Source organism: Carassius gibelio, chromosome A12 (assembly GCF_023724105.1).
Source record: "Carassius gibelio isolate Cgi1373 ecotype wild population from Czech Republic chromosome A12, carGib1.2-hapl.c, whole genome shotgun sequence".
NCBI lineage: Eukaryota > Metazoa > Chordata > Actinopteri > Cypriniformes > Cyprinidae > Carassius > Carassius gibelio.
Window position 1 is genome coordinate 6,957,500 of NC_068382.1, and position 12,075 is coordinate 6,969,574.

Here is a 12,075-nt window from a genome sequence, read left to right on the forward strand (position 1 = left end):
TATATATATATATACTTTTTTTTTTTAAGATAGGGGCTACTTGTTTCTAATCTGTATATTGTAGATTATGTATAGGCCAAATGGGTTTTCAGGGAAGTTGGACAATAATTAAGACTCTAAAGACTCCATGTTTAATATGAATAAGGGATGATTTATGAAATATCTGTACTGTATTTATAGTTAATGATGACAGATTCACAAACTGAGTTTGTAGTAAACAGAACATGAACACGAGTAGAACAGCTGATGATACTGCGCAGCATGTGCCGGTGTCCTGACATTTTATCCTACCCTGTCAGATTTTACTACCCGGGTTTTGAGCGATTCTCGTTCTCGAGTCAAGAACCGGTTGTATCAGTTTTCAGATCATCAGTACACTGAACCGAAAACCGTTTCTTTCGGACGCGTCCGATTCGAGAACCGAGGAGCTGATGATACTGCGCATTCGTGATTCAGCATGAAGCCGACTGACTCACAGCGCGTCTGAACCGAACTGATTCTTTTGGTGATTGATTCTGAACTGATTTTGTGCTAATGTAATGAGTGCGGGTAAACCGAGGGCTTGAATGAAGGGCAATCTGACGAAACGTAAGTTCATTTAATAACAAATACATCGCAATGGATTATGTATCCGGTGAACTGTTTTTTTTTTCAACCGGTTTATTGAATCAAACCGTCCGAAAGAACCGGTTCGCGGAAAAGAATCGAACTTCCCATCACTAATCCACACTGATATGCAGTGAGTGGTGCGTGTGTTTCATCTGCAAGCAGGAGACTTCTGCCTGCCGGTGTGGTGCAGTAAAATGACAGAAGGGGAGACATTCATTAATTTATCATTTCAATTTTATGCTGGTTTTATTGTTACACATGACGCGGACTCGACTGTACTCGGAATATTTTCCGAGTCCAAAATGTTCAAGTCCGTGTCAAGTCCGAGTACAAATTCACCCGAGTGCGTGACAAGTCCGAGTTCATTCAAAATTGGACTCGAGTCCGGACTCGAGTCCGAGTCCAAGTGCGAGTACCCCAACTCTAGAAATACTCCTTCAAACGTACAACTTAATTTTTTAAAACTTTGTCCATGTTTAGCATGGGAATCCAACTCTTTAACAGTGTAAAAAACTCAGTATGCATGGAATAGCATTTCACCCACCCTTTAAGGAGCTTTTGCTCCTGAAGGATGGAGCAGTGCCAACTGTTCGTGATCCAGCTACACCTCCAGAGGAAGTAATTATTACACGTTAGTTTTCCAAATGACCTTTCTAATGTTGCTAAACCTACCATTGTCTGTCTGTTTTAACTGATGCTGCTGTCACATGCTACAAGAATGATCATAAATAGGTCAAAAATGCATATGAAAGCAATGTGAAGTTGACTGCTGGAATTAGGCAAGCTCGTAATCACAAGTAGGGCTTATAAAGTTTGTAATAGCATGCAATTGCACCATGAGTTATTTTTTTATTGTTTCATGCTCTCGTCTGTGTAATTCATAAAGAGAGTTTTCTATGCACAGTACAATCAGATGATTTTTGAAAGTGAGTGCATTTTCTGTAAATATAACAGGCTTGCACTAACTAGTGATGTGTCGTTCTTGAACGATTCGTTCATTTTGAATGCATTTTTAATGTGACTCAAGGAGAACGAGTCGTCTTGTGGAGTGATTCATTCAGTTGCGCATGCGCAATATTCTGTAGGTTCTGTTCTGCTAGTAGTAGTTTACCTGTGTCTGTCAGTACAGTATTTAGCTGAAAAGGGAATTGATTAGTTCATCTTTCGGGACTTTCGGGTTTTTGACTCGTTCCTTAATCACGTGACAGCCAAGGGGCAAGGAACTCGACCGGAATTTGAAGTCGGGTGGGGGCTGCCATCTTTTAGCAGAACTTCACTTGCGTTAGCATTCCCATTGACTCCCATTCATTTTGGCGTCACTTTGACAGCGAATAACTTTACATCTGAGGCGTTTAAAGACTCTGTTTGTCCATTATTTATTTCTAAAGATACGCGACAATGTATAAAGGGCTCCATTACCTTCTATGTTACATTATGGCCCTGTATAAACAGTTTTTGTAAAAAAATAGGCTAACGATTGCGTCATAACCACTCGGCTCTCTGTCGCATTACCGTACAGACAGGAGGAGAAGCTCGCAGGCAATTAACTTAATATGGCGTACTGGCGTTACATTTTAAAATACTATACAAAATAATTAATCAGAATACTTACTCCTGCTCACTCACGACAAAGAACTCCCCGCTCATGCTCGCCGTCTCTGCAAGATTAACGATGGCATTTTGCACGCACAGCCACTTAGAAGATTTACATCTGGCAGACAGGTTGCTGACGTCGTCAAGCTTCGTTTGAGTCTGCGCGTCAGAAACGGAAGTGCTAAAAAACGCTAAAACTGGGCTTCATTTGTCTCAATTGAGTTCCAATGGGGTCGCTGTGTCCATTTCTTTTACTGTCTATGGTGACAGCCCCATATGCTAAGCCAATGCAGTCAATGCAGTCTTGTTCGTTCTTTTGTCCCGTGACGTGACAACCTTGGCTAGAGTAATTAGTTAATTTACAACCTTCCTTACAAATGGATACATTATTATTTTTTTATTATAATTATTATTTACTTTTACAGTTACGTGGTGCATTTCTGTTGTCAAATTGTTGCTTTTAATTTCTGTCATGATGGTACTTTTCCATAACACTGAATGTGGTAATAAATAGTTGGTTATGCTTTAGATTTTGTCCATATGATGGCGAAATCACCTTGATAAAGAAAATATTTTTTCTGTTAGGTTTTTTTTTTTTTTTTTTTCAGTGGATTCTAATCTTCAAAAATTACTTTGTTGTATGATTTATGTCTTTGGAGTTCACCGTTCAGATTATAGACTATATAACTGTAGTGTTACTTGTTTAGGATTCAAAATGTTATTTCCTTTTAATTTATGTCATTATGTCCTTTTTGAGCAATCATCTTATACATATATTAGACCAATATGTCAAGCAATTATTATACCAGCAAACTCAAAATTGGAGTAAAAATTAACAAACTAGGCTATAAATACAGTACTTTGCATTGTAGCCTTGTATTATGATATTATTATATAGCCTAGTGTTTATTTACTGATAGACAGTCAAAAAGACATTAATCAATATTTAATTTCTAAAAGGGTTCTATTTATTTATAAAATAATAACACACTACAGATCCTCAAGAAACTGTAATAAAAACATAGTGACAAAAATGTCAGAAATATCGTATGGGTCTGTTACTTGATTAAGGAACGACTTAAATCCGAAAACTTGTTAGACAAGAGTTGAGGTGAGCTAATCACAGACTGAAGACCCAGGTTAAGAATTAATTAATATATTCTGTTTATTATAGCATTTTAGTTTTGTATTGTTTGAAGTGTGATCAACGTTTGCATAAGTACTAGATGTGTTAGGGAAGTAACATGCAACATTTTAATTACATTTTGCTAAAATGAATGAAATGACTTGAAAAAAAATGTTCATTTTGCTGAATGAGACTCAAAAGTCAGAGTCAGTAAAATGATCCGAACTTCCCTTCACTTGTACGAAGAGTGAAATGTTTATTTGCAGAGGCTGGAGCTTGAGCTCTTGAAGCTCTGCCCTCTTCCCCGAAGCACCAGCTCATTTGCATTTAAAGGGAAAGACACGGAAAATGGCGCGTATTGGCTCAAACCCTAAAAGTGGTTCTCTGGAACTTTCTGAATCTTCTGTGTTAATAAACTGTTAACTCGCAATTGGATCTTCTGCAGTTCTTTTTCTGTATCCCCTGACAGAAAGAACTGACCAACTATGGATCCAGTGAGGACTACCGATTTAGAGGAATATTTACAGGCTAAGAGTGCTCATCGTATGGATCAGCAGGACGAACAGGCGCTCGCCACAGCTCGGGTTGTGCAGGTTTTGGTGATGGAGGTGTCCGAGCTAACTACCCAAGTACAACATCTGTCATCACCCACTGCGCCAACTCCAACGACTGTCCCTCATCAACCTCTTTCCATGACCAGTCATCATGAGCCTTGGATACCGACACCTGAAAGATAATCTGGTGAGCCCCATCTCTGTAGAGCATTCCTGACTAAGTTTGCCATATTTTTCTCTCTTCAACCAGTGTCTTTTTCGTCAGAGGAATCCAAGGTGGTGTTAGTCATGACCTTACTGTCTGGACACACAGCTCTGTGGGGGACAGTGGTGTGGGAGAACCACAATCCTTGCTGCACCTCATTCACTACACTCTTTCAGGAGATGATGCGGGTTTTTGAACGGGCGGTGGCGTGACGTGAAGCTTGCAGATTTGCGCCAGGAGAGAAGACCCATTTCTGATTACGCTACCAAATTTAGTACACTGGCGGTTGAGTGTTGTTGGAACAAGGAGGCGCAGTGGGACCACATACAAGGAGAGATTTACACCCTGAAGCTACCCAAGAGTCTCGACGGACTGTTTGAGCTAGCACTGCTTGTGGATGCTCGTCTACAACAACGGATGGATCAGACATGGCTAATCACGTGCTTTGAGGGACGGGGGTTTCCCGGCAGTAACAGTGGTCACACAGTCAGCCATTCAGTCGACCAGGAGCCCATGCAGGTGGGTAGGGCTTGGCATTCCTGGGAGGTGAGACAACATCGTAGAGAGAGGGGATTATGTCTGTACTGTGGGAGGGCTGGACATTATCTCAGAGTCTGTCCCGTAAATGATCAAACCCGATCGTACTGAGTCATCCTTGGCTGGCCAAGCACAGACCCAGGATCAATTGGGGACAGGGCTGCATCTCAGAGTGGAGCTGTGGAGTTCTATGTTACAGGAGGAGCCAGTGAACCTATCTAACGTGCCGGAGGACTATCTCGACCTGAGGGGAGTGTTCATTAAGTCCCGGGCCTCTTCACTTACTCTGCATCGTCCCTATGACTGTGCCATGGACTTATTGCCAGGTACCTCTTCACCTAAAGGCAAGTTATACTCACTTTCTAACCCTGAGAGGGAGGTCATGGAAAAATATATTTGTAATTCTTTGGCAGCTGGGCTCATTCATCCTTCTTCGTCTCCAGCGGGTGCCAGATTTTTTTCGTGGGTAAGAAGGATGGTTCTCCGCGACCGTGTATCGGGGGGTGAGCAACATCACGGTAAAGAATACTTATCCTTTGCTACTGATGGCTTCAGCCTCTGAACAGTACTCAGAATGTACTTTTTGTAAAGGCGGGGAAATACGTGTTTCATGCACAGTCTGTTCTGTTCTTAGGGTATATCGTTTCATCTGAGGGGAAGCACATTGATCCTGACAAGGTTAAGGCTGTGATAGACTAGCCAATCCCAGACTCTCGTAAGGCCCTGCAGAGATTTCTGGGATTCGCTAATTTTGATCTGCTTTTTATTCGCAATTTCGGCCAACTAGTCGCTCCTCTGACCGCCTTGACCTCCACCAGAATGACGTTCAGCTGGTCTAATGCAGTTGAGGCTGCATTTTCCAACCTTAAGAGCCGCTTTGTTTCAGCTCCCTGATGCCCCTGATCCATCACATTATTTTGTGGTGTAGGTCAATGTGTCAGAGGTTGGGGTAGGAGCAGTTCTTTCCCAGCACACTGTCGCGGACGATAAGATGCATCCTTGCGTGTTTCTTATCATCGCTTATTGACTGCCAAACGTAATTATGATATTGGTAACAGAGAGTTGTTGGCAGTCAAATTAGCATTTAAGGAATGGCACCACTGGTTAGAAGGGTCAGGGGTACCTTTTATTGTCTGGACCGATCATAAGAACTTGGAATAAATCAGATCCGCCAAACAACTTAACTTCTGACAGGCTCCGTGGGCTCTTTTTTCGGTCGTGTGATTTCTCTCTTTCGTATACGTCCTGGGTCCAAATTCATCAAACCGGACGCGCTGTCTCATATTTTTTATCATTCCAAGCGCCTGTCTACTCCCGAGTGTATTTTACTTGAGAGACTTTTTATCTCCACACTCACATGGGAGGTCGAATCGAAGGTCCGCACAGCCTTAGAAAGGGTTACACCTCCGCCGGGGGTCCACTGAGTAGGTTATTTATGCCGGAGGGATTGTGGTCAGATGTTATTCAGTTCCAATTTGGCTTGTCATCCAGGAGTCAGTTGGACCAGGTTATTGGTCAAGCAACAATTTTTGTGGCCCAGTATGGCTCGTGACATTGAACATTTTATTTTGGCTTGCTCGGTTTGTGCTCGTGGTAAGACTTCCAGTTGTCCCCCAGACGGGCCCCTTCAACCGCTGCCTGTCCCTTCGAGACCCTGGTCCCACATAGTCATCACAAGCCTCCCTTCTTCACAGGGCAATACAGTAATTTGAACCGTAGTGGACCGGTTCTTGAACGTGGCACACTTTATTCCCTTGCCCAAATTACTCTCAGCCAAGGAGACAGCAGTTACTGTCGTTAATCACATCTCTCGTATTCATGGCCTCCCAATTGATGTGGTTTCAGACAGGGGATCCCAATTTATTCCAAATTTTGGAAAGAATTTTGTTGGATACTGGGAGCGACTGTCAGTCTGTCTTCTGGTTTTCATCCCCAGAGTAACCGACAAACTGAGAGAGCCAACCAGGATTTGGAGAGAATGTTACGATGTAGGGTTGCTCAGAATCCTTCCTCCTGGAGCCAACAACTCTCATGGGTTACGCTCATGACTCGTTACCAGTATCATCCACGGGTCTTTCCCCTTTTGAGTGTAGTATAGGTTAACAGCCACCAGTTTTTCCTAGTCTGGAATCTGAAGTTGCAGTCCCCTCCACTCAAGCCTTCATCCAGAGGTGTCGTCACACATGGAGAAGAGCCTGTGAGACTCTTCTTCAGGTGGGAGCGCGCACCAAGGCTCAGGCTGATTGCCACCAGCTGAAACCTCCCATATACATCGTTGGTCAAAAAGTGTGGCTTTCTTCTAAGAACATTACTCTCCGGTCTGTTTTTAATAAACTTGCACCTAAATTCATTGGCCCGTTTCCTGTCACTTAAATCCTTAATCCAGTGTCAGTCCATCTTAAATTTCCTCCTGTGTACAGGAGAGTTCATCCCGTCTTCCATGTGTCCAAAATATAACCCATTTTTCATTCCCACATTAATCCGCCTACCCAGGTTCCTCCCCTGCTGTGTCTCATAGATGGGGAACCAGCTTATTCGGTTCATCGCATTCTGGACGCTAGACGGAGGGGACATGGATTCCAGTACTTGGTGGACTGGGAAGGTTATGGTCCAGAGGAGAGAAGTTGGGTTCCTGCTAGGGACATTCTGGATCACTCCCTGATAGATGATTACAATCTACAGGTAGGTTCTCCTGGGAGTGCCAGGAGGCGTTCTTAGGAGAGGGGGTACTGTCACAGTTCATCATTAACTGACTCGCCCTGTTGTGTGTGTATGATTGTCATTACCATGTCAGAGTGCTGATTGTGTGCTGCTACTCATCAAGCACTCTATTTAATGTGTGTGTTTGCGTGTCTTGTTTGTCAGTTCATTATAGGTGCTACTGGGGTTCTGCTCGTGTTCTCTCGCTGTTAGCACTGGATGTTTCAAGTGATTCCACGGTTCTGTTCGTGTCCTCTCGCTGTCTGCACTGGACATTTCAAGCGATTCCACGGTCATGTTCGTGTTCTCTCACTGTCGGCTCTGGATGTGGAAGTGCTTGAAGTGCCGGTGAAGTTAACTTTTATCATTATCCTCTGTGATTCCTGCTGTCGTTTGGCCATTGCAGTCCATGCGTCACGTAGCACCCCTGCAGGCACCTGCTTCTCAGTACCTTGCTTCTCTGAAACTTTCTGAATCGTTTGTGTTAATAAACTGTTAACTCGCAAGTGGATCTTCTGCGCTTCTTTTTCTGTATCCCCTGACATCCCCATGAAGAAAATGAAAGGTACAAATACTTCTACATCCCAAGTTGCTAAAAAGTAAGCATTAGTGTTGTGTTCTATTCCTGTAGGAAATCAGCTGCATGAATCAGTGGTTAAAATCCCCACTGATCACAGGTCAGCTGGCATACAGTATAATAACAACAAGAGTCTTTTAATGAGCATTACCATAAACCCCTGACTGTTGACAGGACTGAGATAATGGACAAATTCCTGCTGTTAGAGTGAAAGTCAGTTTGCATGAGGGGTTGCTTATTATATCTACTTCTCAGACCAAGGTAAAGTCAAAGTCTCTGTAGTATGATGTCTACAGAGACGATAGGAGGCCTGCGAGTCCCACTGTGCAGCAAGGCATTGTGCTTCTATTCTGGCTTGTCACACGCTGTGCCACTCAAGTGAGGACATAGTTTGCTTCCAGACAGACTGCTGTCTAAGGATGGCAAACAAGAAGATTTGGCTTCCTGAAGTTAACTGGCGTAAACTAGCATGAATTTGCCACAGTGAAAGTTGTATGAGGTCATTAGAGAGTTAGAGGCGGTAATTTAGTGAGCACACAGTGGAAAAGATGAAAGACTAATCAAATTTCACAGCATCAGTACACACACACAGACAAATAACTCACTCTCTGTCGATGACGAGGCAGGTGACAGCTTCAGCAGCAATGACATTAGCCGTCCTGATGTCTTCTCTGTGGAGACACAAAAAATACATGTCAATCATACACAGCCAAGATCTAAAATGTATTCATTTTTGATTAATTACTCAATATACACACATTTATATGATATAGTTATTCAACATATATATTTGTTGATTTTCCAACAAAAATAACTATTCTGTGACACATATGGTTACTGAGATATACAATTTTTTACCGCCATTATTTAATTAATGTTGATTTTTTATAGTCATGTAAACACTTTAGCATGACTTAAATCATACCGATCAGATTTTTGTGAAGTTGGGCTAACAGACCAAATTTAACAGTAGCTCAAAACATAATGTGATTTATTCCTTCAAATAATCAGTTACAAACTGTGTCATGTATGGCCTGCTGGGACAGATGAACACTGTAACTCAGCTACTAAAAAGACTCATTCGAGCTAGTTAATAATTATGCACGTAAACATACATAATAAGACGAAAACAACAAATCATGGTCTATTGTACTGTTTCAGAAAAATTTGCAATCAAAGTACATAATTTGTCCTAATCAGTGACAAATGGAGTAGTATTATTCATAAGCCATTATTAATGTGCAGCATTTTTTACCGCATGGCACAAAATTAATTAATTGTGTGTGAACCAAAATTCTGAATGTCACCTCCAAGCAGCTGCACACTGCCTGTTCACAATGACCAGATGAAAATGGTCTTCACACAGAGACAGGAAGTGCATCCTAACTCTTAAACCAGGCTTAACTGAACAACCCAGTCTCATTGGAAAAACATGCCTGTGGCTACACTTCTGCAAATGAAATGACATTTTCAAACTGAAATGCCCATTGTGAGGCGCTGTTTCAGTTTTATTTGCAACAGATAAATGTAAATCTGGCAATGTTTTATTATGTTAGATGTTGTACATATTGTGCCAGTTTGGAAATTTAAATATCCGGTGACTGGCGCTAAAAGAGTAATGCTCTATTGCATTTGGAAATAATGTAACACCCAACCCAACCCTAAATAGAATGTGTCAACAAAGCCAACAAGAAATGAAAATAAAATAAAACATGAAATAAAAATGCATTGATAACAACCTGATTCTCTGAGTCTTAGATCTTGCTTATTAAGTGTGTATGTTCTGCATCACAAGTGCAATGCTGTACCAGTTGTGCTACTGAGCATGTTTACTACATCTGAAAAATAACATATATATGGAGCTGGTTTTGTGATGCAAACACCAAAATATATCAGTTTGCACTATGGTAAAAGTGTTTTGAGGTAATAATGGTATTATGCAAGGAACCTTGTAAAAAAAGGCTTTATTACTCAATAATCTGAGTATATGTAAGTTTCTGGCAAAGAAAAGAGTCAATATTTTTCTATGAAATTGTGTTGATGTAACACAAGACACAGTGCTCTTTACTAAAGCAAGCTATCATTACTGATGCTTTTCGAACAAACCAAAACTATAGATATTATACTTCAGGTGCAATACATCCTGTTTGGGCTAGGAACATGTGTACCTCAAATCATGTGATTGGTTGAATTCCATAGCAACTGCAACACACGAAAATCCACTGCAACTGCATAACGATTCCCTGACAACCACCCACAACCCCCTTGCATTGTGCTAGAGAGTTTTAAAGAGGAAAAACACCACTCAAACAAGGAGCAAAAATCATGCTGCATCTTTACAATTACACTGATTGTTCTTTAAATTACTGATTTGTTCAGCAACTTTATAACAAATTACAAGGACATCAACAAAACCAGCTGCAGACAGTAAACCACTTACTGTTTGTGCAATTACCTTAAAAAGCCTGTAAACTGCCTGCCACATCCACAAATACATGGTGTATTATTAAAGTACAAACACATTTAAAAAAATATATATATATATATTATGGAATTTCATGTTTTAAGATTAAAACTTTGGTTATAGGGCAATGCATTTGCTTCTATGCATTTGAAAAGTGTCAAAATAAATGGCAAAATGTAAACATTTTTGAGTTTCCAATGTGTCCAAATATTTTCAATGTGACTTTTATATAATACAAAGACAAAAACAGTGACATGCCACCCTCATCCTCAACTCTGACATGTGGGTCTGCTATTAGCACCACACAGTTGTGTAGACATGTCTATTTTTAGGGTATCATTAGTGTTTGCTGCCTTGAGATGCATCTGAATGTGCTGGCATTCAACTTCCTCAAACTGGCTATCATTAGATATGACATGATCCCGGTACAACTGTGAAAAAGATCCTCCCATTGAGATAGAACATATCACAGATACCGCAGCTCTTGCGAATAAGGTCCAATTATAAAACCTAAAGTGACTATTACATCAGTTCTGTGCTATTCACATCACAGCTACACTTATCACATCAATCGCACATGAAGATTAAAACTGACACTGATAAAGTCCAGCACAGGGAAACATCCTTCAATTAGCATGGCATACTTCAGAGGCAGAGGGATGTCTCTGAATTACAATGACAGCATTCAGGACTCCAGCAGGATGGAGTCAAAGAAAGACAGAGGTGGGTTAAGACCAGCCAGTACAAACATGTTTCAGCTGTCAGTTAAAGTCTGGATGTAGTGAGCGTACATCACAGCAAGTATGGAGTGAGGTTTATGAAGGAAAGGTCAGAGCCGTCAATCAAGCCTGGAGAATAACAGGAAAAAGTGACACGACGCAAACTACTCCAAGAAACCGAAACCAAGGTTAAAGTGCCAGCTATGGAGAGAGGTCTTCAATGTAGTAATTATAGGTTAGCACACTCAAAAATAAATGTATGATAACCTTTATTCATTGTATGTTTCATATATGTAAACATAGTATGTGATCAGTTTGGGTTCAAAGCAAATAGAAAATCATACAGGGTTTGAAACAGTAAGAGGATAAAGGAAAATCTAAATTTTATTTTTGGGTGAACTAAAGCATTATGTGGTAATTAACATTAGCTGAGATTCTTCTGACAAGGAAATAGCATTGATATAGCAATGCTTTTAATTTTCTGGGAAATGTATTTACATAAATGTCTTTTCAGATGCATTCTTAACAAAATAACTTCCAATAAAGCCACTTTGCACTGTGTAATGTCAGTGAAAATTAATTGTAGCTACAGACACAAGAGTTTGAACTAGATAACTAATATAATCACAAACATGCAGGACTGCTAGTCAAATAGAAGAAATAGCAGGATAAGGAATCCTATACAGTAAATATCATGAAATAATTTAAAACCCTCATTCCCAGTTCTTATGAATATTGCACATTGGAAGGACTTTTTTATACATGGTTATATGTTGTCCTATTACATAACATTTTCAATAAACTATAAGATTTCTACTTTAATTAGCTTGAGATGATTTTGATAATGTGACCCGAACATGTTTTCATTAGATTTATCCATACAGTGTGTGTTTGTATACTTCCTTCTGGTGTGTAAACTTCAGAAGAAGACAATTATTCTAAGATATGGTCAACATCTCCTTAACTGGCAGCAATTTTTTTTTTTTTTTGG

The 12,075-nt window shown here is 40.6% G+C and overlaps 1 protein-coding gene across 1 annotated transcript in view; it reads right to left on the bottom strand.

Annotated features, from left to right (window-relative positions):
- LOC128024996 (cGMP-dependent protein kinase 1) overlaps positions 1-12,075 on the bottom strand; it is a 153,378-nt gene that overhangs the window by 30,381 nt on the left and 110,922 nt on the right. Inside the window, exon 8 of the mRNA XM_052610931.1 lies at positions 8,507-8,572. Coding sequence (XP_052466891.1) covers positions 8,507-8,572 — 66 coding nt within the window. The remainder of the gene's footprint in view (positions 1-8,506; positions 8,573-12,075) is intronic.